This window comes from Pogona vitticeps, chromosome 6, assembly GCF_051106095.1.
Source record: "Pogona vitticeps strain Pit_001003342236 chromosome 6, PviZW2.1, whole genome shotgun sequence".
NCBI classification, from domain to species: domain Eukaryota; kingdom Metazoa; phylum Chordata; class Lepidosauria; order Squamata; family Agamidae; genus Pogona; species Pogona vitticeps.
Genome location: NC_135788.1, coordinates 87113753 through 87141732, shown reverse-complemented (window position 1 = coordinate 87141732; position 27980 = coordinate 87113753). Strand labels below are relative to the sequence as shown.

Below are 27980 nucleotides of genomic sequence, written 5' to 3'. Positions count from 1 at the left end.
ATGCTACTATTTCCCTTTGTAATACTTTTAATGTTTGTAAAATGTTTAAATACAGATTTCCTTTAACACTGGTATTATGAATTGGCCCAACATATGGAAACATGGAAGCAGTTTCAGAACTCTAATAATATACAGAAAACAGCATAAAAATTGTAGATGGCTTAGACAGAATTATTATAAAAGAAAAAAAAGTCTGGATTAACTTTTGTGTTATCAGATATATAGCAATCACTGAAGTACTGGTTTTAGCATGGCTGGTTCTGCGTGCAATGATTGCAGTTATGGATAGATAGCATACAATGGTGTTATACTAGAAAAAAACATGTTTCGCACTGAACTGAGTCCATTCATTCTTCTTTCCTTTGCAAGCAGGTGAGTGGACCATTATCCTATTGATCTTTATGTAACCTGTTGCACTAATTATGGCTAATTGATAAGGTGTCAGAGTGCATCTTGGTTGTGCAATTGGGCACTTAATCAGCCATGCAAGCAAAATGTGCCCCAGCACCCTGCCAATTAACCAAGGCAATTTACACAAACCTTATGGAAACACCAATGGGATTCTGATCATGGATCACAGGCTTGGTTGATTCTCCCTTCAGCCACAGCGCTGCACAAATGTCATACAATTTCTCTATCCAAAAACAGCACTAAACATAACAAAGAAGTACAAACATGCCATGGAGATTGGGCATGATGTGTGGAGATGATAGCCATGAATTATGGCACAGAGGAACCATCTAAGAGCAACAGATATGCAGCAGCGCATGAACAGCCATACTTTGTCTCCTAAGAAATGAACATAACTGAATTTTGCTTCCCAGATTCAACATATTACTCAGTCAAACAGCTCACCCTAGAAATAGAGAGCAGTCGCAACAGGTCACGAGGATAATTCAGCAGGGGAGTGAAAATCTTCTCATCACTGACTGATACCTTAAAAAGAAAAATTCCTGGTCCTGTCACCTCTGTTGCTGAATGTGGGAAAGGGCAGGTTACTTCTCTGCTTCCCACACATGATGCTGCATGAAAAAAAATCCCATTTGTCTCCTCCTCCTCTTACTTCCTTAGTTCTAATTACAACCACTAGCACAGGAGGAAGGCCCCACAAATAAGATAAGAGCCAAGACTATGATTTCTAGCTCTTGGACTTCTTGGTTAAGCATTAGCTGGAAGGAGGGTGGGGAGACCAGAAAATAACCACAAAAACAGATGTGCTCCACTCACCAATCTTCTGGGAGCTTTTTTACTTTTTTCCCCTTCCAAGCTAGCTCACAAATCATGCACAAAATCTGCTCTACTCTTTAGCGCCACAGTAATTACAGGGCAATTCTTAGGGACAGTTCCAGAAGAGGGAGGTAATCTATTGGCAGCAAAAACAGTGAGTCCAGTGGCAACTGAAAACGAATACATTTGATGAAGTGTGAGTCAACACAGGCAACAATGCATAGTAGTATATGAAATACATTTTATGTACTGGGATATTGGTATCTATGGAGTGCAGACTTCCTAAGTTAGACGGGTATATATTGGGGAAAAAAAGTGTTGACGTTTCATTGATGTTTGCTCTTAACGTTTAGAATCCGAAGTTGCATACCTACTTGGCAGACTGATTTGGTAATTGGGAATAAATGTGACATCAGTGTGATGCATATGTGAGTGTTACATTAGAGATTTATTCCAGGTGTTAGGAGCAAAAGCCTTGTGATTTGCTCCCAAAGTGTGTTAATTGTGCTGGAACATGAATTCAGATCCCCTGAATACCTCACTAGCTTTGTTCACATAGTCCAATACAAAATTTTACACGTCGTATCAATTGTACACACTGTGTAGAACTATATTAATTAGTGTAATTGCAGGCTTGTTATGTCAATGTGAAGGATTATGAGAAGGATTATGAGAAGGAACACAATTTTGTAGACCACAATTCTGTAGACCACGGAATTCCCAATCTCCTATTACTACTTTAAAAAAAGCCCAGTCCAGAGTCCAATGTCCGTCCAAGACATGAGTCTATACAGTATGATTTGTTTCCTTTAAAACAAGAGGACCAGAAGTTCTTTTTAGTGTCACAAATATTTAGTGTTACAAATTCTACACTGGCAATGAACAAGTGAAGCTACTGACTGTATTGTATTCTCGAAGGCTTGTCTATAAATCAAGAGTTTTAGGCAAACCCTTGCTGGGGGTTGGATAAGCCTTGCCATAGGTTGGTGGACCAGGGTGGAATGAGAACTGAATTGGATGGAGCTGAGGTTTACTGATGCAGCTCTGTTTTCCAGGTATCTAGTTCTGAAATGATTGCATTCTGAAGAGTTCTATATCTAATTGACAGTGGCACAGTTTCTTCATGAAAATCTTAGCAAAGAATAGGAAGACTTTTGTTATCCACTCGTGTACCCCCTTTCTGATATCCAACATAAATTCTGCTTTGCTGCAAGCTGAAGCTTCTCGAAATCTGCCCTACTCTTGAGCACTTTAAAATGCAAAGCTAGCAACACTTATCAAAAAGAATAGTAATAGATTATAAACTTTGAAGTTTTACCTGCCTAAGCCTTCAGAATGGAGGTTAGCCTTTTTGCCTAACCTGATTGTTCAGATACTTTAAATCTATCAAATCCACAGTTTATATTCTTTTCACTGACTACCCTACACATATCAAGTTGATCAAGCTGTTCTCTGTAAGCCTTGTCTCCAAAATCTGTAATCATACATGTGTCTGTCCACTGGATCATTAGCAGTGTGTCACTGTCAGAATCCTTCTTGAACACCCTAGCTTTCATTCTTCCTTCTATTTTTCTTCTGCCACTTTGTCCTTCAATCTCGTTTCCACCAGCCTTCTTCATGTTCAGCAGCACAGCATTCACCTAGTCATCTTGGAAGGCACATGTGTTATCTACAAATGGGTGAAGTGGCTGATAGCACTTGATTACCTTGGACTACAGGGTACATAATTTACTATACATAAAATACAGGGCCATCAGTCCCTAAGGTGTCCCAAGGCTTTTGAAAAACCTTTGTGTACAGGTTAAAATGCTCATCTAGGACTGGGGAAACCTTAGTTTAAATGTGCATGCAATCATGAAGCTCACTGGGTGACCTTGGGCCCTCAAAGTACTTATCTCACAGGGTTGTGGTGAAGATAAAGCAGTGGGAAGAATGACTGTACCACTTTTAGTTTCTTGGGCCATATAAGAAGAATGTCAGGCTAACACATAGGTAAAGGTAAAGGTAAAGGTTCCCCTTGACAATTTTTGTCCAGTCGTGTCCGACTCTAGGGGGCGGTGCTCATCCCCGTTTCCATGCCATAGAGCCAGCATTTTGTCCGAAGACAATCTTCCGTGGTCACATGGCCAGTGCGACTTAGACACGGAACACTGTTACCTTCCCACCGAGGTGGTCCCTATTTATCTACTTGCATTTGCATGCTTTCGAACCGCTAGGTTGGCGGGAGCTGGGACAAGCGACGGGCGCTCACTCCGTCGCGTGGATTCGAACTTACGACTGCTTGGTCTTCTGACCCTGCAGCACAGGCTTCTGCGGTTTAGCCTGCAGCGCCACCACATCCCTTCTAGGCTAACACATACTCGCATCTAAAAGATGGTCTCAAGGCACAACTAGATGACCAACATCTCTGCTACAGATTGACTGTGACTACAAGAAGAGAAGGGAACACACTTGTTACAGAGGAAGACGACAAAACAAACTGCCATTGGAACCCATAAAAAGGTATAATTTTGCATACATTGGGAGATTGTCAAACAATATGTGACATTAATGTCGTGTTAATAAGCACAGCTTTAAAATTTTAAATAGCTGCCACTAAGGAGGAGGGAACAGAATTGGGTCCACCTGTCTCTTTGCTACTGTGATCCTGATTATCATCTCCTCTTTCAGATGTTATTAGCCCCGGGGGAAGTGCTCCCAGCAGGCCTCTTCAGACTTTTACAACTAGGATATGATTAAAATTTCTACAGGGACCATCTTCTCTAACACCTCATGTTAGAACAATTCACCTGGTAAATTTTTGTCTGCCATATCTTTCTCAGAGCAACGGAGGACCTGCCAGACAAAAAGAGAGAATAAAAAAAGTCACAGTGGGTGGTATTGAGTAACTAATTCTCTTCCCACATTACTTTATATCTGATCTAGACTAGTTACTTGTCTAGTAACTAGTAGCGAAAGGTCTTCTTGCTTTAGAAAGGGAACTTTAAAGTAGACAGGTCCGCCTGTGAACACAGTCCTTCTAAGCATCTGGCTTGCTTTCTCTCTCTCCCCTACCCCTTTAATACTTATTTTCATTGTCAGCAATAAAAAATTGAGCCTACTAGTAGATTTTTTTAAAAGCATGAGATTTTGGCATTAAGCCCAATATGTGCTTAGACAAACTATAGCCTGGTTTAGATAGCATGTCTACTTGGACACTGTAAAGGGCACATACTGTGACTGAGGAACATAGGGTGAGAGATGGAATAGATGACAAGCCCACATATGACAGGCTAAAGCAATAGGCTACTGTGCTTCTGATAGGTAGCTGGTTATTTTCTCTAGTTGCAAACAGTTAGATTTGCAAATGTTTCCCATCCTTTGCTAATTCTCCAGCAGTATAACCAGAACTGTTTTTGGCCCAGGACAGCATCAGGAGGAAATAAAGCTTTGCTAGCATCCTATAGCTACAAGTGTCTCCTCTGCTCCACTAATGTGGCTTTTCCTTCATGGCCGCCTGCTTTAAGCCACTTCTTTGTGCTCCTGGGTGGACTCCTTGATCACCTGCAACAAGAGTGAGGATGGGAAAATTACTCGCCTTGTTTTGAGAATTAACCTTGAATTTTAGGCTGTCATTTAATGGATTGTACTGTATTCATTTTGGTGATTTTAGTGCTCCCTTCTGAATGATTCAAGGATTCTCATTGTTTTAAAAACAGTCAAATACAATCTGCACACCATAACATGTTTTTTCCCCCAGATTACAGCTCCTTGTATCTCCCAGTCAGCTGGAGTCCAAGCTTTTCCAAGCTTTACACAGGAGCTAGAGACTTGAAACATAACTAAAATTTAAGCAATTACTTTCTTTGTAATGCTTGTACAAATTTAGTTAGAAGATATGATTTACTCTCTTCATAGAAAAGCTGTAAAACAAAGCTAGTAGACAAGCTAATTACGCTCCATGCAAAGGACAAATTTAAACATGACATGACAGGTACTCTCCAGAAGAAGAAAGAAGAGAATTATAAATTAATCTAAGCAATGGTAGTGAAAACAAATACAACACATATCTCAAATTTTGCCCAAACAAGTGCTTTTATATAGCACTAGCTAGGGAAAAATGTACTGTAGCTGACATGACACGGGAAGAGACATTATAAAACTGAATCCCCCCCTTATTAAACACAGCCATGGAATGAAGTACATAAAATCCTCATAGAGATTACACAGTGGGGGAGATTTTCTTTTAAAAAAATTCACCTGTCAACTACCCATATTTTCCTGATAGACTGTCCTGCAAAGTTGCTGTTTGTGGCCACGAAAAATATAGAAGGCTTGTGAAAATGACCAATGTTTAGAAATACAACATGGGGGGAAAGTTTGTGGACCACATACCCTAACCCAACATTATATCCATTTTTAGAAGAAGAAGAAGAAGAAGAAGAAGAAGAAGAAGAAGAAGAAGAAGAAGAAGAAGAAGAAGAAGAAGAAGAAGAAGAAGAAGAAGAAGAAGAAGAAGAAGAAGAAGAAGAAGAAGAAGAAGAAATAATAATAATAATGAAATCTATCCATTCACCCAATTTTGGCAAGTTAATATACAACCAATGGGAACAACAAAGAAATAGTTTCTAAATTAGGAAGAACATCCTAACGATAAAAGCAACAAAAAATAAAATAAATAAGGAGATGGGGAGATATTTTTCCTGGGGCAAACACTTGGTGTGACAGGCATGTCTATAGAGTTTTCCAAAATTTAGAAGCAAAAGGTTGTGCCAGATATTCTCATGGATCTCCTTCAGCTGTGTGATCAGAAAAAGGAAGTTTCAGATCCCTGGGTAGCTTTTGCCTACCTCTCCATCTCTTGTCTCCACTGTTTTGACCACAATGCTCCTCTTAAGGTGGGCCTCAGAAACAGACTTTGTGTCCAGGCTGGTTTCTGGTGAGGAGGAAAAGCACAGCCTGGTCATTTGTCACAGAACAGAATTTGATGAACTGCCTTGTCTGTGAGGGTGTGAGCCACCTCAGCTGCCCCCTCCATCACAACACTGAGTGGCTGCTTCAACTCAACAATTTATAAATTAAAATAAGAGAACAGGAGGACAATGAGCCTGACTGCAAACAGGCATCTCTCTTATTAACAGTCCTTAAATAGATGCCTATTCAGGGTACTCTGGACAGAAACTCTTCTTTTTCACAAGATCCAGGATGCTGCAGAGGCAAGGCATACCACAACAGGGGTGCTAGATGTTGACATCACCAATGAGAAGATGGTCTACACAGGACACCCTCTTCTGCTCACTCCCATTCACACATGTTGAAAAACAGCCCTGACAATTACTTTGTGTTTGCGTGAGAAATGGGTAACTGATGAAAAAAATGGTGCTTGTGGGATTTTCCATTGCATGGTGTCACTTTGTGAATGGTAGTGAGCAGAAGAGGCTCTAGGCTGGCGTCCCGGAGTCCGAGCCCTGTCTGCCTCGCGCCGCATCCCATGTCCCGCACCCATCCACCTGTTTGGCCATGCGTTTTGTGTGCTGGGGCGATTGTTGCCACACCTGTGCCATCACCACTGCCACCCGCTTTCCTGGGGCTGGGGAGCCAGAGCGAGAGAGTTCGGGAGAGTCCTCGTGGCCCGAGGGGGGGGTCAGAGGCTCTCACTCACAGGTGGCCGTCACCCCCCCATCACCCGCCTGCAGAGCCCATGGCTTCTCCCTGAGGTGGCCACCCAGAGCTGGTTGGCTTGCTCGGCTTCCTTCTGATTGCCCTGGGAGCAGGTAAGGGAAGGCAGACCGGGGGGCAATGAGCGAGAGAGCGAGCCAAACAGGAAGGGGGCATGGAGGTGAAGTGCAAGCATGACACGCCCTTCCATAAGCGTGGCATGCCCATCAGGGGGACATGGAGATCTGTGTCCGTGGCCCAGTTCCAGGAAGCCCACGGACTGGCACCAGGTGGTGGACCAGGCGTTGGGGATCCCTGCCCTAGACCAGTGATGGTGAACCTTTTTGAGCCCAAATGCCCAAACTGAAAAACAATACAAAACAGCAGGAGGCAGGAAGCAGCGCTGGTGGAAGTGGCAGTGGCAGTGGAAGCAGAAATCCTGGGCACAGAGGTGCCTCCAGACCCCACTCCAGACCCGCCTCCAGTTGTGCCCTACCCCGCCAATGCCTATAGCTCAGCCAGCCAGCCTGCCATCGCCAGCGCCAGCTGCTCTGGATCCTGGCTCACCACCTGTTGGGGCGCTAGCATTGCAGCTGCAGCCTCCTCCTCAGGTTTGGCTGCCAGATATAGCGATCCAGCAACTTATGGCTTGCGTGCCCACAGAGAGGGCTCTGCTTGCCAGCTGTGGCATGCGTGCCATAGGTCCCCTATCGCTGCTCTAGACCATCTTGGCTGCTGCCATTGGTGTTGTCAACATTCAGGCTGCCCTTTGCTATGTAAAACCTGGCATCCTTTTTCTTGCTGGCAATGTGGACACAATATTGTGCAGCAATATTGGACCATTTCCTGGTTTTTTTGAATCATTGGCACAGAAGCACAATATCCCACATTCATAAACCAGAGGTTTATTGAAGAATTGAATTTTATCTGTATCATATGATTCCCTGCCTCTTTTTGGGCAGTGATGGGAACAACCCAATCATTGTGGATGATTTCTCTAGCCAATCTGGTGAACTGTAGCATTTTAACAAATGTCTATGACACAGAGAAACGAGTTGAGCCAGAAAATTTTCAGGGGGGGGGGGCGTCTCCTTGAAGGAGTAGGTAGTGGGGCAAGTATTTGCAACATTTTAAGCAGCTTCACATGCAGCAACAAGAACAAATTTATAGATCTAAAACAGAGAAGCAAAATAGAAGCACATAATGAAATGAAGTGTAATAAAAGATGACTCAGAAAACGGATATAAATGCAACCTATCCCAAATTTACTCACACAGTGCTCAGTGGGGCTTACTCTTAGGGTGCACAGGATCCTACCATGGGAGAGTGATAGACTGCAGTACATGCTCCTGCTATCTGTTTCACAGTTATTTAAAACAAAATACTTAGTGTGATCACACCCACTATTCAGAATATTCTTTCTTACAATATTAAATATGCTCTAAGTGTTTTTATTTTTACGCACATTTTAAAGACATACCTCTTTTTGCCAGCTTTTCTAGTATAGTTCAGGCTACTGTGTATTTTACACTTATGGGTGGTATGGATGCTGTCTGTATGTTGTTTTATGTCATAGGTTATGCTTTTTTTTAGATGTTGGAATCTTCATACATAGGTGTTTATAAATACCCACAGATAACTAATAAAGCTAGAAGTCTGTGACTCAACATTGGCACCAGGCCTGGCATGAAGCAAGACACTTTTCTGTCAATCCCATATCTGCAATATAATAGTTTTATAAGGATTCTCGACAACAAATCAGGGACCAATAACCCTCCATCCCCAAATATGACATAAATGGGGTGAGGGACTAAGATTTGGTTCCAAGGAATTAGTCCATAATACCTTTGTTCCTTCCTGGTAATCCCTGGTGATTCTAGCATATTTTTTCTCATTTTAAACAGAGATGTGCAGACTTGTGTTTTTGGATTACAATTCCCAGAATTCCCCAGGTAGCACAACTGAGAATTGTGGTCCAAAACCTCAAATCTGTACATCTCTAGTAAAGGGATACGCATGATCATCTAAAGAGCAACTGACCTTCAGAAGACCATTACAGCGAGGGTCTAAAATCACACAGCTACACATGAGAACTGCCAACAAGAAGGGGGGTACAGTGATTTTGACAACCTGTATGGTGTAGTGCATTGAGTGTCAAGTGAGGACTGAGGAGACGAGTTCAAATCTCTGTTTGGCCATAGAAACTCACTGGAGGTGGCAATGCTAAAGACCACTCCTTAAGTATCTCAGGTACCTTGAAAATCCTATTAGGGTCAACAGAAGTTGGATGTGATTAAACAGTATCCAACTCAGAGAGAGAGAGACAGATGTTAAACAAATACATTGGGAAGTCAATGTACGACTAGTGTTATTGGCTGACACAGAATGGTGATGTCACATCTTTTAAGAGCAAATGAAGGGGCAAGGAGAAAGCAAGCAGGACCACTGATGACACAGCAGGCAGGAGACGATGGTAATGGGAGAGGTCAGGTCATCCCAGTGGAGTATGTATCTTAGTTTCAGTCTTGCCACTGCCAGTATGGCTTTTTGGGGGCGCTCTTGTTTAAACACCACGAAGGTCTTGCTTGGGAAAAGAGCTCCCATTTGAAAACTGGAAAGATTTTTCAAACTTGAAAGCCAGTACCTGGTAGCAAATTAGAAAGATTTACATCTGACTCTATTTGTTTTGCTTTGCTCGTGCTCTGTGCCCTTAGCCCTGCCCACTGCTGGAATTGCTGTTCAGACCCTCTCTAAATAGGAATCTGCTGGCAGGTTGAAAAAGGTCTTTGTCTGTGAAATAAAAAAAAAAATATATAGATGCCATTGCAAATGTTTGTTCTGTTAGTGGCTGGTTACCTGCTTCTAATATTATATATCCACATGACACACAGAGTTCTACACAAGCACAAGCACTTTGCCACCATGACCTCTTCTGCACTCAAAGACCATTTCTCAGTTTCCCACTGCTCAGGGGATGGGGAGCAAAGCATGTGCTTGTTTATAAAATAGTGCTGCTCCTTGGATGTGTGGCAACATGGTCATAGCAGACGTGACAGAATGAGTTCCTTACCTCGGATCTGAAGGTTGGCGAAAGTCTGCACTGGGATTGTGATTCTACAGAGACACAAGGAAAGAGGGAGAACACAGGTTTGGAATGCGTCCTTATTAATAACCACCACGCCTTCTCCCCCAATGCCCCAATTAATTCATTTCAAGCTTTGTTCTAGATAAGCTTTATAATCAAAAAACGTCAGGGGAGAAGCAACCATCTCAAAAAGTTGTTATCAAACTAAAGTGGTTAAAAGGCCTTTGAGTCATTAAAAGTCCATTTGCAATGTAGAAATATTTAATTAGATGTTCACTTTTACTGAATCATGTAACATGTTGATTGAAGTTTTCAAGCCGTTCAGTGGTTTGGCTTCAAAAATGTTACTGAGCTAAGAACACCAGTCAGACGCTTGACAGGAATCACTTGCCCATGCTTAAATATTACTTGACAGATATTCAGTCTAGTTGGAAATATTCGATATACAATAGATAAAGTGTTTTACCACTGCAGATCCTAGGTATGGATTGATGGAACAGGCCAAGAAAATGGCCAGTGACTTTACTTGACCAGGTTCAAAGGGGGTGGAGGGCCAGTGGATGAAAGGTTAAGCTGCTAGAGAACTTGACGGGCAACAATGCTTGTGTTTTCTTTTGTTTCTTTACTTATCTCATGACATTCTACGCCCAACAAGCCCAGCTTTTCTTGGAGCAAGGCCTCCTAATGTCCTTGTGAAGCAGAATTAACTAGAACAATTATAACATGCAAGAATCAAAAAGGAATCTTCCACCAAGAGTCTTTCGTGGTACAGTCCTTCCTGCCGCTGAGGACTCTACCATGTTACATGCTACCGAGGGCTTTTTTTTTGTGATCTGCAATTTTCTTCTGAACAGCCATTGGCAATTTCGCTGTGAAAGATATATCGTCATAACCCGGTAGAGACAGGATGTTGAAGTGTCTAGATCTCACCTGCTCTCTTCTCCTTCCAGGAGTTTACGATAGGTGGCAATCTCAATGTCTAATGCCAATTTGACATTGAGGAGGTCCTGGTATTCCTGGAGGTGACGGGCCATCTCCTCTTTGAGACTCCGGGTATCTTCCTCCAGTCGAATCACTGTGTCCTGGTAGTTGGCAGTCTCAAGGGCATAGCGGTCTTCCATCTCCCGCAGCTGCCTCTCCAGAGATTCATTCTGAAATGAGGGAAACGGAAGAATTGCTGGCAAAGGCCACCAAGGCAGTGACCTGTTAGGAATTTGCACCAGGCAAGGGACACCCTCTTCCTGCAGCCAACAAGGGTAGATTATCAACGCCACCGGGCACCAGTGGTGTCAATGACAGCAAGCCTGGCCACTGTTTGGAGTCTCTGAGCGGCGTACGTTTCTGGGACCGTGCCTTTTGCTTAATTGAACAAGTCAATAAGCTGCCTTTCTGCTAAACCACTCAAGGCACAAGTTATCATTTTAAATCATGACTTACAATCTAAGAGTCATGACCAGAAGGAACAGAGAAAGGAAAAAATTAGTGAGTTCATGTACTACCCAACACACTCATACTGTTACATAATAAAGTTACATAACCACAAAGTAGAATATCACCGTAAAAGACATTCGTGGGAGGGGGTGGAAGGGGAGAATCAGTGGCAGGAGCTAGGCTACTCTGAGGGCTTTTGATTGTCTCACTTCATGCACTGTTATAACCAAATAGGCCGTCAGTTATGGAGGGAATTCCCAGAGGAGAGGTCTTCAAAATGCTACAGCCAGACAGCATATAATGCCCCTGTTACAACAGCTTCACCGGATGCCAGCCTGTTTCCAGATCCAATTCAAAGTGCTAGTTACAACCTATAAAGCCTTATGCAGGGGATCAGTTCCAACCCCTACCCCACCCCCATAGATGCCAGAAATAGCAGATAAGCAAAGCACTTATTTCCAGTTACTTTGATGTCCATGCACAGTTGAGAGAGGTTGTTCTGGCCCAGTCTTGCCAAAGGACTGTGTTTCCTGCTCTCCTGTTTGCAAGGGTGGCTTCCCTTTAAACTGTTTGCAGGGAAGACTCCTCCAAACCCAAATGCAGTTTCTCCATTTCACCTCGGAGTGAACTGCTTCCCTCAGAGACCAGGAGTATTATTTCTATTAAGCCACCGGAATATAGCATAGTCTCTGGTTCCATCTAGTGGCCACTTCTGGTAATATACCTTGAAAGTTTATTTCTGGGTTTTCTTTATTAATTAATTTTTTCAGGCAGCAGATAAATGAAACTGCAGATCCTGATCCTATGGATACGGTGGTCCTACTGTACATTTTGGGTCAAGGCTGTTTGAATGATTGTTTCCCCACATATGAACCTGCTCAGCTCCTACAATCATCAGGGGAGGCACCCTTCTCAATCCCACTGCTCTCCCAGGAATGTTTGGAGGTAATGGGAGAGAGGGCCTTCTCTGTGGCTACTCCCATGTTGTGGAATGCCTCCCTTGGGAAGTTAAGTTGGCAGCTTCCTTTGTGTCTTTCCAGCATCAGATAAAGGCATTTCTTTTAAAACATATTTTTAAGAATAACATTGGGCATCAGGGGTAAACACTCCCCAAGTTATGATATTTTAAAGTGTACCTTTAAAGGTTGTCTTAGTGTTCGTATAACCTATTTTTATATAATCCTATATTTAATTGTTTAAAACTGTATATTTATTGTCTTTCAAAGCTTTTACTTGTATTTTAATTATTGTGAACCACCTTGAGTCTCTTTATGGGAGAAAAGTGACATAGATATAAAATAAACAGCAGTTGACTTCTGTTGAACTGGTGGAGCTCGTGTTACTCTCTCTTCTCCTCGTATCCAGCCAGATCGGATACTTGGTGATAGAAGACGTTCTAGAGCAGAGAGACCAAATAGTGTTGGTTTCAGATAAGTTACTGGAGCAGATTCACTGTCTCATCCTGTCCACACTATGAAATTTGGTACAATCCAGCCTGTGCTTAGAAGGTCCTTATCTTCAGTGCAATCTATTTTAACTATTGGTACCTGTCCATGAAGGCAGAACAAAGAGCTCTTTTGCATCTCAATGATTCATTCCAAAAAGATTGCATGCCCTAGCTCTGTGCCAGAAAGATATGGGCCAGCTCTTAAAGGGTCAGGATGGATAGTTTTAAGTAGAAACAGAAGCGGACAAGGTCTTCTTTTCCATGCCAAACAGTGCTATCATGGAACCATACACCATAACTATATCCCAGTGTGGACTGCTACTCTTCCCCATCTTTATGAGATTACTTTCAACCAACAGAAACTACCATCTAATCAGGCCCTCTGAGTATTCCATCTCTGCCTTTCCCATCTTCACCTACCGATCCTCTCAAGGACTCCAAATCACAGGTGAGGGCCTGCAATTGCCGGCGGTACTCGTTGGCTTCTTGCTTGGCTAAGCGGAGAGCTTCAATGTTCCGTGCTGCAGCATCAGTGAGGTCTGCAAACTGACAGGGAGACACTGGTTGGATCAGAGGTTTCAGATAACCTCTTAGATCAAACAGAGGTAAGTGGACTTATTTATGTCTAGAAACTATATTCTTTAACTCCCAGAACCTCCATTTCACTTCCTAATACATAATAACCAAGAGTCCCCAAAACTGTAGAAATTAAAATAATGTCGTAGTTCTTCACTAATGCTAGTTCCAAATTCATGGTCAAAACTGGAAGTTTCTCATAGAACAGATTACTGTACTTTATCACAGGGGATTATAGCTACTGCTGAGGTAATGCAAGGAAAATGTTGCTGTTCTGTGTGGATTGTGCTACAAATGTTATTTGTAATAAATGTGCATGTTGTTTATACCTCTGTATGTTTCTTCTTCAGCTAGTAATAATAATATTTAATAGAATTAGCTGGATGGAACCAAATGAATCTTAAATTAATAATTGCACAGCCCTCTTTTGATTCTTGGAATCAAAACAGACACCACCCCACTTTTCCTGGGGTTTTGTTGTCTGTGAAGTGGGACAGGGACTGCCCTTCATACTAAAATTCAGCCTGTGTAACACATAACAAGTTCTTCACACACAATGAAGAAAAACTCTGGTAACGCTGACACACAGCCTGAATTTCTGGACTGAAATTGGCCATTAGAGATACCATTCTGCATGCCCACCCCTTGCAATTTGGTGGTGCACTTCGTAGCCTTGTTTGGTTTAATACCAGAATTAACAGTCCTTTTGTTGGGTCTTTATCGCCCACCAACCTGTGCTTCACCACGACCAGAGTACTGCTGCTGTGTACCTTGGACTTGTACCATTCCTCAGTCTCATGCATGTTGTTTGAGGCCATGGACTCATACTGGATGCGAATCTCACGCAAGGCAGATGTCAAATCTGGCTTGGCCATGTCCATCTCAATGTGGACCTGTTGCTGCTGCAGCTGCTCCTGCAGCTCCCGCAGTTCCTGAGAGGGAGACAAAAGAGTCATGAAACCAAGAGTCAATGTGATTTTCCCAAGAGAACCCACCTGACTTCAGAATGTATACTCATCAGGACTAAGGCTGTAACTACACTGGAAAATACCATGTTTCCCCAAAAATAAGACAGGGTCTTATATTAATTTTTGCTCCAAAAATGCATTAGGGCTTATTTACAGGGGATGTTTTATTTTTACAGGTACAACCATCTACGTTTATTCAAATACAGCCATGTCATCTTCTTCTGGTTGCTGCACAAGGGTGGAGGGCGGGGTTTCACTTAACTGGGCCTTATTTTTGGGGTAGGACTTATATTACGAGCATCCTGAAAAATCATACTAGGGCTTATTTTCAGGTTAGGTCTTATTTTTGGGGAAACAGAGTAGTATGAGAAGTAGAACTGATGAATTCAACCTTTTTTTTACACTGTTCACACAATGCAAAGGCCAATGTGAATCAGCCTGGCCCTTTTTGCTTCAGATGTGGAGTTATTTTCGTGCTGCTCAAGGCTTCTACTTTCAAAAGTCCGAGCAGTTTGAACAGTGTTTTCCTGATATAATCAGCTGTTTTGTTCTCCAAAAGATCAGAATATGTTAGTATGGGTGGTGCTCTGGTCATGTACTAACCTGGGCCTGATGTTGTGGACAGCAGGAACACCCACAGTCTTTTAAAGTACATAATAGTGAGAGAGGAAATAAGAACAACATGTCTTTTGTCCACTTCCTCTCTCATCTCCAGGTAATTTTTCAGGAAGGTTATCTACCCTGCACAATTATATCAGCTTAATGCCACTTTGTAACTGCCATGGTTCCACCCTATGGAATCCTGAGATTTTGAATTTGGTGCAGTAGGTAGAATTCTCTGCCACATTCTGGTGCCTTCTCCTGAATTACAACAGAGAAGTCTAAATACTCCCCAACAGACTAAAATCTAAGGGTTCCATAGGATAAAGTCATGGCAATTAACATGGTAGCCCAATACTATGACTGTGCAATGTACTACAGTATAGGCACAGCACAGAACCTGAATATATACATCCTAGAAGGTATGCAGATATACTTTCTCAAGATACTGTGTACAACTGTATATTTTGCAAGTTGAGATAAGCAGCCCAGTAGATTTAAAAAACCTTGCAAAAATGTTTAGAATGAATCAAAACCTCAAAACAAAACAGGAAGATAAGCATATATGTATTTTATTTCTTTCTCTGGGTCTTTTCATCTCCACCACTGTGTGTTTATATGTTTATGCTGCCTTTCAGTTCTTTCGTGTATATGAAAGCCATTTTTTAATGGGCATGGCTTCTATGGCAACTATTTTATGACAATACGCACAACAGAGTCGAAGTTCCAGATATGTCTGTAGTCTTGAAAAGTTGAGACCCTTGAGTATCAAACATGAAACCATCACATTCATTGTGTAGGCACTAAAAAGTCAATATGACATTGTGTAAACATAGAAAGGGAAAAAGAGCAGAAGCCAATCTGAGCCTTGTGTAGCAGCTTCTCGAGATGGAAGAATTTTAATTTTACATTGGACTCTGTTACCTCATCATGGACCTTCCTAAGGAAGTTGATCTCCTCCTGCAAGGATTCGATTCTGCGTTCCAGGTCTATCCGAGCCAATGCAGCATCATCAACATCCTGTGGGGACAGACAAACTGGGAAATGAGAGGGAAAATGAGTACCAGTCAACCTGTTTGAGCCCCATGATGTGATAACGTTAACACAAGGAGGAAATGAAACAGAAGCTCTTGCCCTGTGACAGGTGCCTGTCCTGGACCCTGCTCGTCTGCTGTATCTGACTATATCCAGTGACAGAACTCTGAACAGCTGATGATTAAAGGGGAGACCCGTAGTCTGTGAGTTCCAGTGTTTCTGCCTGAAAGGCAAGAGAAACCTTAGCAGTTCTGGAACAGAAGAACATCAGTTACACAACAGGCAGAAATTCATGATGGATATCCCAACAAGGAGGAGACACGGTGATAGAAATAGCTGCACTTGCTGAACTGTTGCTTCACATTACATTTTTAAAGGACACACAGGTTCTGTACAAAAATAAAAGATAACACACACAAACCCCTCAAGGTACAAAGTCAGGTGCAGATTGAAGACTAAACTATGCTTTACTACTGCATGCCTATGGCAGGAAAATTCACAATACTGTATTTTAAACTTTCATTGACCTTTAAAAAAGGTTTTCTCACCTTTCCATCAGACTGTTTTAAGGTAGTTTACAAACAACACTGCAGATAAAACACATTTTTTAAAAACTCAAGTTATTTAAACTAGCAAAGAACACACAAGAATTGAAAAATGACCTAAATTTATATCAAGGATATCCATGTTCCTTTGCTCATTTTAAAAATAAAACCCTATTATCCATTATATCCATAAGTGTTTTTTTTCATTTTAGCAACATATTTTATCAGGATTGTGAACAGCAGTAGAGCCAGGATGTACTATATGTGAACATCCTAGCACTCAAGTAGCTAATCTCCCTTCCCCTATTTTACTGGACACCTACTGTTACTTGAAGGAAAAGCAAAGTGTTCTGCTTATGTACTGCCCCATAGTGCTTCAAGCACTCTCTGATCAGTTTACAAGTTAATTATTCAGGCTACACATTGCCCCCCCAGCAAGCTGGGTACTCAATTTACTGACCTCGGAAGGATAGAAGGCTGAGTTAACCTCGAGGTGGCTACCTGGGATTGAACCCCAGGTCATGAACATAATTTTGGCTGCAGTACAGCAGTTTAACTACTGCGCCACGAGGCTAAAGCAAATTTCACACCCAAGTTTTAACTGAATCATAAATATAATACAGTATTAAAACTACATTGTAGTCCTAGTCAATACAATTGATGTCAGAGGAGGTATGTTTATGAAAAGAATGTTAATGTGAAATGTTACATTATTTTTCCTTGGTAAATCTAGTATGAGGGACGTGGTGGCGCGAGGGACTTGGTGGTGCTGCGGGCTAAACCGCAGAAGCCTGTGCTGCAGGGTCAGAAGACCAGCAGTCGTAAGATTGAATCCACGCGACGAAGTGAGCGCCCGTCGCTTGTCCCAGCTCCCGCCAGCCTAGCGGTTCGAAAGCATGTAAATGCAAGTACTGTAGATAAATAGGGACCACCTCAGTGGGAAGGTAACAGCGTTCCGTGTCTAAGTTCCACTGCCCATGTAACCACGGAAGATTGTCTTTGGACAAAACGCTGGCTCTATGGCTTGGAAACGGGGATGAGCACCGCCCCCTAAAGTCGAACACGACTGGACAAAAATTGTCAAGGGGAACCTTTACCTTTACCTAAATCTAGTATGTGAGATAAACCTGGTCCCTTGAGCAGCAAATTTGGCTTCTGTTGTCACTGTCCAGAGGCTGAAGTGGCTGAGTCTTTCAGCATTCTTTCATTATAAATCCCAATACAGTGGTGCCTCGCATAGCGAACGCTTCGCTATGCGATGAATCCGCACAACGATGGGTCCCGGGCCATCGCTGGAGCGTTCGCTCAGCGATGGCCCCTATGGGCTTTTTTCGCTATGCGATGATCGCGCGGACGCGATCAAAGCATAGCGAACAGCTGATCGGCGGTTCCAAAATGGCCGCCGCTAAAACAAAATGGCGACCGCTGTTTTGCCTCGCTAACGAGGCATCCAAAATGGCCGCCGCAATGGAGAAAACTCGCAGAACGGTGAGTTTTAAGTCCATAGGAACGTATTAAATCAGTTTTAATACGTTCCTATGGACTTTTTTGTTTCACTTAACGATGGATTCGCTGAGCGAGGGTTAATCCGGAACGGATTAACCTCGCTAAACGAGGCACCACTGTATTTCTATTCCTTAAGCAATCATAATGTTATACCAGTGGTATAAAAATTGCCATGCAGAATCTACTTGGTGCAAGGTGTAAACATAAAAATATTTTTCCTTAAAAATCAATTTCATTAGGAGCAAAATCCTGCTTCATATTTACTCAGAAGTGTGTTTTCATTCAGCAAATGCCAAGCTCTCCTTGTTTCCCTCTTATTAATGGCTTTCCTCTCATTTATTTCTTTCAAATATAAAGGAGCCACTAATTAAAGGACAGTAGATATCACTATATGTTGCAGTTTTATTTTTAAACAAACAGATCAAGCTGGGGGGGAAAAACCCAGGAGGACAGAAGATTTTGGAATGGCAACAATGTAATTTACATCATTGGCTGGAATCCTACTGGTATTCATGAAAGTTTGCGTAACTTGCCACAGCTGATTGTGGCTCACTGACTAGGTACTGAGATGCATCTCTGTTGTGAATTAGGCCTGTGAACAGGCATACAGCTGAGACATTTCCCACTACCTCATCAATCAGTCACAATTAGTTGTGCCAAGTTATGCAAAGGACAGTTTATGCAAACTTAGGTAAATACTAATAGGATTTGGGACCCAGATTTCTAGCCCTCAACCTGCTGATGTTACTGGACTACAACTCCCAGAATCTCTCATAATTGACCATTCTGGCTGGCACTTCTAGGAGATGAAGTCCAGCAACATCTAGAGACTCTTGTTTTAGGAAAAATGTATCAAACATATCTGTAAAAATGCAGCAAACAATTGACATCCAGTCCACACTAAACAGTCAGTGTGAAACAAAAAGATCTAAAGCCAAAATACATATTTAGAGAAATGCATCCTTCCTGCTCTTACATTTTCTCCCCACAACAGGAACTGCGTCCAAAAATAATCTTGATGATACATGGTTCTCTTTGTAGTGTATTTTTACATTGTACCTCCCCCCCATGTGAGAGGAAACACCTTCTAGAAACAATTTCTCTGAACATGTTACATAGCTCAGAGTGGCCCAGAGAACAAGAAATTGGTGCCCAAACCATCACATTCTTGATCTGAGTCCTACTGTGCAAGACACTGGCCCTTTCTTTTCACCTTGATTTGTTCAGGGGACATAGTTAAGCTCCTGGCCCTTATCAGAAAGAAGACAACAAACACATATAAACTTATAGGTGCACACCCACCCAGCTACCCACACTGCTTATTAATAGAAATATGGTAGTGGAACCTTCTAACATGTACTACAAATTGCCTATCTTCAGCACTTGCAAGAGACCTCAAAAGATGGAGGAAAGGTAGTCACCCTAAATCAGTTAAAACTTATGAAGGTATCTTGAATTCCCTTTCCATAGCTTCACAACAGTATTTGTCATCTTGCCACCTCACCTGTCGGTAGGAAGACAAATTGTTTTCAGCTTCAAGGCGCAGATTAATCTCATCCTGTAACCTTAAATGAGAGAGAGAGAGAGAGAAAAAAAACAGAGATGGGAAAATGAGGCAGCCTTATTGAATTATTGGTTCTTCTCTTCTATGAGTAGCTAAAGCCAAAGGAAAACATATCAAAGATAAAACGTCTGTGGAGTTCTCAGTGCTCTGCTAATTCCCGGCTGCTTATATACAGTGGGGTCTCTACTTAAGAACGTCCCTACTTAAGAACAATCCAACTTAAGAACAGCTCCATTTGCTAAATTTTGCTTGTACTTGAGAACAGAAATCCAAGATAAGAACAGGAAAAAAAACCTTTCCTGCTCTTTTTTTAACGTTAGGTCATCTTAGGTTAAAAAAAAAATTCTCCCAGTGGTAGAGTATGTATTAACCAGCTTTGCATTAGTTCCTATGGGAACTAATGCTTCAATGTATGAACACACCTCTACATAACAAAAAAACAGCCAGAACGGATTAATTGGTTTTCAGTCCATTCCTATGGGAAATTTTGCTTCAACTTAAGAACGTTTCAACTTAACAACACCATTCCAAAATGGATTAAGTTCTTAAGTAGAGGTTCCACTGTAGTTTCTATGGACGGAAAAGAGCAGATATGGATTAAATGGTTTTCAATGCATTCCTATGGGAAATGCAGATTCAACATAAGAACTTTTCAACTTGAGAACCACCTTCCAATACGGATCAAGTTCTTAAGTAGAGACCCCACTGTACTTGCACACTCTACCTCACAATGTTTCTGCCCCTTTAGCCTTTGTATGCAGTGATATTAGTTATTAGTAATTATTGTGAACAAAAATAATCTTGTTGCAAATATACCTCGAGTCCCCACAAGAGCTCCTGTGGAGTGGGAACAGTCAACTGCCTCATTTCCCTCAAGCAACTGTTTATTTGTTTGTTTGTTTGTTTCTTCATGTAACATCTTGCCCTTCTCTCAGTTAAAGACCTAGGCTGGTCCACAACACACATTAAAAGCAGAGACAGCTAAACCGACAGGGCAGTATCCTTCCTCTTCCATAATAGCTACGGAGATTGCGGCAGCTGCCACCATCCTCTGACAAAGTGCCAATTGTGCATAAGGAGCAGCAGCTCCTCAGATCTCTGCAGCCATTTCCATAGTTGGAGTTCCCTGTTTGTGATTACTGAACACTAGGATGGCCATGTTATGTTATAATACTATGACACAATTGAACTTTTAAAAAAGATAAAGGTAAAGGTTCCCCTTGACATTTTTTTTTAGTCTAGTCATGTCCGACTCTAGGGGGCGGTGCTCATCCCGTTTTTCAAGCCGGAGAGCCAGCGCTTGTCCGAAGACAGTTTCCGTTGTCACGTGGCCAGCGTGACTAGGGAACGCCTTTTTTACCTTCCCACCAAGGTGGTCCCTATTTATCTACTCGCATTTGCATACTTTTGAACTGCTAGGCTGGCGAGGAGCTGGGACAAAGCGACGGGTGCTCACTCCGTCGCGTGGATTTGATCTTACGACTGCTGGTCTTCTGACCCTGCAGCACAGGCTTCTGCGGTTTAGCCCACAGCGCCATTTAAAAGCAGAACAATAGGCCAAAGGACAACACCCACTGTTAAAAGCAATCAGTCCTCAGCCAAAGGCCTAGCCTTGCCTGCTGTGTGGAAGAAGAACAAGGAGGAGAGAGACCAGCCTTGCCTCCTGTAGAAGAGAATTCCATAGCCTGGAGCAGCCACCAAGAAGGCCATCACACACACCCTCACCAAATGCATCTGCTAAGGTGGCAGAACAGAGCAAAGGTCTTCAGACTTAGGTGGCTTCATATGAAGAGATACAGGTCTACAGATAGTCTGGACCTAAGTTGCACCAAGGCGTCACAGGTCATTGCCTGCGCTTCTTTTTAATAGGAGGGAAGCGGGAGGGGGGGAGAGAAAGAAGGCTGAAGAATAAAGTGAATTCCCCACCTTGTTGTCATATTGGAGGAGGGATGAATTTCCACCTTGTCTTTTCTTACTGTCAGGGCTTCTCTTTGTTTTCAACCTTCCGTTTCTGTGGGAGAACTTTTGCAATACGCAACAGTTTTCAGGGGAAAAGGGGAGAGTCATCTCTCTCTTTTCATTTCACAAAGACTTTTTTCATACTAGGGTAGGCCCTAAACATGAGAACAATCCCATCTTGTCTGAGGGTGGCCCCATTTCATGGCTGTACCAGACAGCAAGTGCCAAGTTTGCAATTAGAGTGAACTAATGAGAAGTTGCAACCAAATATTACAGGGTATTCCAAACACTAGTGCTGTTGATGAAGAACAAGGGTGGTAAACCTTCAGCCCTACAGCCACGTAACAGCCCTTGACCTAATGTAACACAGGACATGGGCAAGTGATCAGCTCAAACCTTTAGTCAGACTTTCTGCAAGAACAACCTCTATATGTTCCAGCAAAAGACAAGGAGAAAGAGAGATGGGAGTGTTCAAAACAGGAAAGGCAGAAAAGGGGTGGCCTTGTGCACTTTGTAGCATCACTCCTGCCCCCCCACAACAGGCATTTCCCCTTGGAATCTGATCCTTGTCAGGACAGAAGAAAAGCCGCTCACTCCTGCTGTGGAGCTATAGCGCTCCTGCTCAGGGATTTCTGCTTAGCTAGCCCTAAACACACACTACTGCTCGGCTGTTCTGCAATCTAGGAAGCCTGGAGGTACTGGGGCCCTATAGCAAGGTTTTTCTATCTGAGGCTCCTTGTACAGCCCGTCTTGAACCTAAGCAAGACGAAGTGCTGTCACCCACTAAGGCTAAAGTGCTCCTCTTGTAGAGCAGAATAACCTGAAACAATCCAGAGTTACTCCTGGTCCGTTGAAAGGCATGGATGTGGTTAACCTTCCTATGCAAACATGAGTGTGCAGCTTGGGGGTGCTCTTGGATTCATCTCTGAGCCTGGATACCCAGATATTGGCAGTTCCTGGGCACTGTTAAAATGAGTGTGCCAGCTATGTCTGTTCTGATCTGGCCATGGTGACACATGCCTTAGTTACATCTTGGTTAGATTACTGTAGCACGCTCTATGGGGGGCTGCCTTTGGGAAGTGTTCAGACTCCCATGTTACAGCAGCTCCACTGACTGTCAATCAGTTTCTGGGCACAATTCAAAAAGCTGATTTTAACCTGTAATACCCTAAATGCCTTGGGCCCAAGCTATCTCCAGGACTGCACCCCCCGTTATGAGCCTGCCTAAATGGTAAGATCATGAAAGGATCCCTTTCTCTCAGTCCTGTCACCTTCACAGGTGTGTCTGATGGGGACACAGGAGAGGGCCTTCTCTGTTGCTGCTCCCAGACTCTGGAACTCCCTCCCACGGGAAGCCAAGCTGGCTTCATCTTTGCTGATTCTCTTCAGACAGGCTTTCCTTTAAATGACTGGCTTGGCCAAGAGGATTTTCTGAAGGGGCATTTTATTCTGTATTTTACTTGTGTTTTTAATATTGTTCTTATGAGTTTTAATATGATACTTTTAAAATGCTTTTTCAATATTGTAATGATTTATTATTTGGCTTTTAACTTTGTTTCTTTTAATACTGTAAGCCACCTAGGATCCTTTGGGAGAAAGGATGGGGTGGTGTATGGATATTTTAAATAAATAAGAATAAGTAAATAAGAAACAGGCATCAGAAACACCAGAGGGCCTATGATAGCACTGCAAAGTAATGCTCTAATGTTATTATTCTGGGTCACAGTGAACCTAGAACAAGAGTACAAAAGTGAGAGCTTCTTCCTGGGACGTGCTGCTAGCTTTGAACCCGGACATTGCAGCACTAGTGGTCATATTCGGAACCAATTGCCTCAAACCCTCCCTTGGTCGCACCTATCCTGTTCTAAGAAGATCAGAGGTGGTTGCTGGTTGGGTGGGTGCTTTCAGACAAAGGCTGCTGTTGTGTAATTACAGTATCCTAGTTCATTTCCAGAAATTTACAGCAGTTCCAGATGTTGCAAATTACACCCGCAAGCCTTCTGTGATTTCCTATTTCAATTCCATTCCACTACCACTTCCAAAGATCGTTACAGAGAAAAGGACAAAAGGGGTTCACAGTGTCTTTTGACTGGTACTACTAGGGAGCTCTCATGTTTCAGGGGCTGTGAATGGCCCCCTCACCCCCACGGTCATGAGATTCTATGCTTTTACTAGTCAGAACTATTGTTTACAGTATCTGGCACCTGGGATAGGAAATGCTCACAATGAGGCAAACAGACAGATTATCTACACCATGCAAAACTGTTGCTAGATATGAAGACAGAAAATGTTGTCTTCTTGACTTAACACTTCTACCCTACAATTAGTCTGCTTTTCATCACACAATTCAGTTTCCCCAGAGCAATAGGAATGGGAGCCGTCATAGGGACTGCACTCAGATCACAGGCTTCCTGGCGGTATGGTTTGAATCCTACCTCTGACAAGGAGCTTGAAATTTTGGTCAGCCACTGTGGCATAGTGGGTAGAGGCATCCAAACTCCAGGACACAGGCGTTTGGGTTAAAATCGCCACTAGGCCATGGAAACTAAAGGCCTAATCACATGGACCATTTGATTTGTTTCTATTTCGTCCTTTTTAAAATATTGATATCTTTGGATGCAGAGTCATGTGGTGTACATACCACTGGGCCTGTTCACATGACGGTCAGTTCAATCAGTACATATCTTTTTTGTGTGTACTGGTTTTACAGGCTACATGTGCCATCCTGTTTCTGTGTCCCTGCTGCTGTAAAATTTTATTTTAAAGAAATGGTAAGTGATACATCACTAAAGTGGGATATACATTCATGTGTAGTTATGTAAAACTGTAGAAGGCAGCGAACACAAAAAGTTCACATGTGCTGAAACCATGAGGATTAAAGTGATAGAGGGATTGAATCATTTTTTAAAAGGTCATGCCATCAAGGTGGAAAAAAAACACTCATTGGCTATCCAAATGAATCAATGTTATCTATGTATCATGCAAAATGAAATTTATAAAACGATTTAAATAATGTCAGAATCAATATAGCTAGGGTTCTTTTGGCATGTAAGACTTTACCCTAAATCAGATGGCAACGACAAAACCACTGCTTAAATATTTCACATCCTTGGAAAACCCTGTTATGGTTACTGTAAGTCAGTTGCAACTTGGTGGCACAAAACAACCATTCTTGCAAATTAAACTCTTGTTTCCTTCCCAGGACCAATCACAAAACAAAGCTTGTGGGAATGGAAAAAGAAAAGGACATGCTGTGACAAACAGATATCTTTCACTACTTAAAAGAGCAATGCTTCTAACTATATCATTTGATATCAGCTTCAGCTTCCAGTCAATGCTTGTACATGGAAAGTGGGCAGGGTGCACCATCTTGTTCTTCCTTTCAGGTAATAAAATGTAGAGCTGACAGAGACACGTTTTACTGTTTTTGCAAACTGATAGTTTTGTTCCTCCTTGTGAAGCTCACATTTCCTCATATTAGTCAGTGAGGAAGTTCACATGGTATATGGGCCACCAAACTCAGGGAGGGAGGCCCGGAAGGAAAAAACAAGAAACCGGGCCTTCTCGGTGGTGGCTCCTCGCCTCTGGAACAAGCTACCTCCGAAGATTCGCGCGGCCCCCTCGCTGGGTATCTTTAAGAACCAATTAAAAACGTGGACGTTTCGGCAGGCCTTCCCTCCAGCTAATTCCTAATGTCCTCCTTGTTTTTCTCTATTGTGACTCACTTTGTTTCCTCTCTATCTTGTTAATGTGTCTACTGTATAATAATCCTTTTTAAATTTATTCATGTATTTTATGTTGTAAGCCGCCTAGAGTGGTCACAACTGACCAGATAGGTGGGATATAAATAGAATAAATAAAAATAATAAATAAAAACAAATAAAAACTCAATGTCATGCCATGCTAACAGAACATCCCCTCCCTACCCACCCCATTTGTGCTTCTAGAATGAGTTCAGGCTTTATTTTATCTAGTTAGTTATGTGCTGTCAAGTCAGAATTGACTTACAGTGACCCTAATAAGGTTTCAAGGTGAGATATTTAAGTAGTGGTTTTATTAGTTCCATATTCTCCAGTATGTTTTCATGACCAAGTGGAGATTCAAACCTTGTTCTCCAGAGTCTCAGTCGATCACTCTGTCCACTACATTACACTGCTCTAGCATCCAGTGTTTTTTTTCCTGATTGCTCATGGAATGGACCACCAATTTCTCTATAGTCACTTTCCCCAATGCAATACCTTCCAGCTTGCATCATACCTCAACCATCTTGGTGATGCTGCTGAGGGAGGGTGGGATTTTAATCCGATGTAGCTGGAGGACACCAGGTTGGGAGAGACAGCTCAAGCACCGAAGCCAAGCCACAACTGTGAAAATTCCATCCCATATTCCAAAAAGGCAATCAGACAGAATGTGATTGCTCAGAAATCACTCACAAAATCAACTCACCCCTCACCCAAGCCCCAAACAACAAACAAGAACTTTCCCAACCCTCCTAATCCAATAATTTCCTAGCATCTGAATAATACTTTGCAGATTCATCCCTTGTCCATTTCTTTCTTACTTCTGCCGAAGATTGTTGAGATCCTCTAGCAGATTGTCTCTCTCGATCTCCAGCCGGGCCTTAGAGTTGGAGAGCTGGTCTACTTGGTGGCGTAGGTCCCTCACCTCCTCCTGGTAGATGTCTGCCAACTTGGTCGGCTCTTTGTCTCGTATTTGGTTGAGCTCAGCTACCAGGACTTTGTTCTGCTGCTCCAGGAAGCGGACTTTCTCAATGTAGCTGGCAAAGCGATCATTGAGCTCCATCATCTCCACCTTCTCATTGGTGCGGGTCTCTTTGAACTCAGTGTTGAGAGCATCGGCCAAGGAGAAATCCACCTTGTCTGATGAAAATTTGGGGCCAGCACGAAAGCTGAGGCTGGCCGTTTTCAGCTTGGTGACAGAGACTCGGCTGGTGGCACTCGAAGGCAGGTACCTGCGGCCTGGAGAGAACCTCAGGGCATGGTGGACAGAGGCGGCTTGGGAACCGAAGCGTCTTCCGTAAGATGACAGTCTCTGCCCTTCCATGGTCAGACCTCTTAATGAGGCTCTGCAGACTCATGAGAGATTTCCCTCTGTGTGCTGCAAAGGGTTTTATACAAGAGGGTAAGGCATCCCTGGGCATGTGCGTGTAAAGGGCTGGAGGAGGGGGGGCAGAGGAATGGGTTTTAAGCCAAAACCTAACATCTCATACCAACCATGCCAAGAGCCCTGTGCCCTGGCCAAGCAGCAAATGAAAGGCATTAGGGAGAAGCTTTGAGTAACTTGATGGAGTCAAGAGAGAATGCACTCAGATGAACTATCTGGTCACAGACTTCACTAGTGATGTGTCACACAATGAGATTGCCACAAAAGCCAGGGAAACCTCTTTGCCCCATAATTACAGGTGGACTGATTGCAAAAGCACAGCAGTTTCAGCCATTCATCTCTTTGGAATCGGATTCCTGGTACAGTATTCACACGGGAGATGGAAAAAATCTGAAAGCACTTCTTGCAGCTGGAAGTGGGGAGGGAGTAGGGTTTGGGGCTGGGGCTTGAAAATGCAAAAGCAGAACCTACTTTGACTACAGTGCTCTATAACAATGAAAGGACCATGTTTGCATAGATGTGGGGCTTGAAAAAATTATCCATACCAGCTGGAGTTCTGGTAAAAGAAAAGTAACTTCTACTCTGCATCCAGTGCTGTAGCTTAGAGAGGCTCAAAGGAAACCCAGAGCCCCAGAGCAGCTCAAAAGTGTACATTCAGAATATGAGCTTCCCATTGTGAATTTCTAAACTCAGCAGGGCTATGATGCAGTCCTGCCTGAGAACTACATCCTTTAATCTAGAAGGTCTGGCCCTCATCTCAGATATAGTGGTGTGAGTAGTGGGGCAAACTGTTGAAGAAAAGGCACTCTGCATATGCTCATGAAAAACACACAAAAAACAGCTGGCATGCCTCTGTGCTGATACAGAGTGTCCTCCACATCGAATAACTGCAGTGTTATTCAAGTGTCTGGACCCAGGGTGGAAGAAAAAGATTACATGGTGAGAAAGTTTATATTCCTTTTTTTAAAAAAATAGCTGTGGAATCTCTTTTAGAAATTAAGCACTGCAAACAACTGCCTTTACTCTTGCCTTTCCTTGCTGAAGGTGTCAAAATGATAGATCTTTAATGTGTCTCATAGGCAGGTTGAAAAAGGCAACTGAGAAGCTAATTAAGAAAGATTTAAATTAAAAGTCTCTTTGAACTCCCAGATTGGCTTTCCAGTTCAGTGGCTCTTTAAAAGACAGTAACAACCAAAAAGATTTTTTTAAAACAAGCCAGTCCTTCAAACTTCTGGATTTCTTTTCAGCTGCAACTTTGGCAGAAAACACATCTGGG

General features: G+C 42.7%; 1 protein-coding gene across 1 annotated transcript; it reads right to left on the bottom strand.

Moving 5' to 3' along the window:
• Nucleotides 1-9: 9 nt before the first annotated feature.
• On the bottom strand, nucleotides 10-27536 carry GFAP (glial fibrillary acidic protein). The gene is made up of 9 exons (XM_020798054.3): nucleotides 26142-27536; nucleotides 19562-19622; nucleotides 15896-15991; nucleotides 14174-14335; nucleotides 13248-13373; nucleotides 10880-11100; nucleotides 9935-9978; nucleotides 6057-6142; nucleotides 10-4770 (listed from the first exon to the last, which is right to left on the bottom strand). The coding sequence occupies exons 1-9, from the start codon at nucleotides 26642-26644 to the stop codon at nucleotides 4729-4731; spliced, it is 1341 nt and encodes a 446-aa protein (XP_020653713.3). The 5' UTR covers nucleotides 26645-27536; the 3' UTR covers nucleotides 10-4728.
• Nucleotides 27537-27980: the final 444 nt, after the last annotated feature.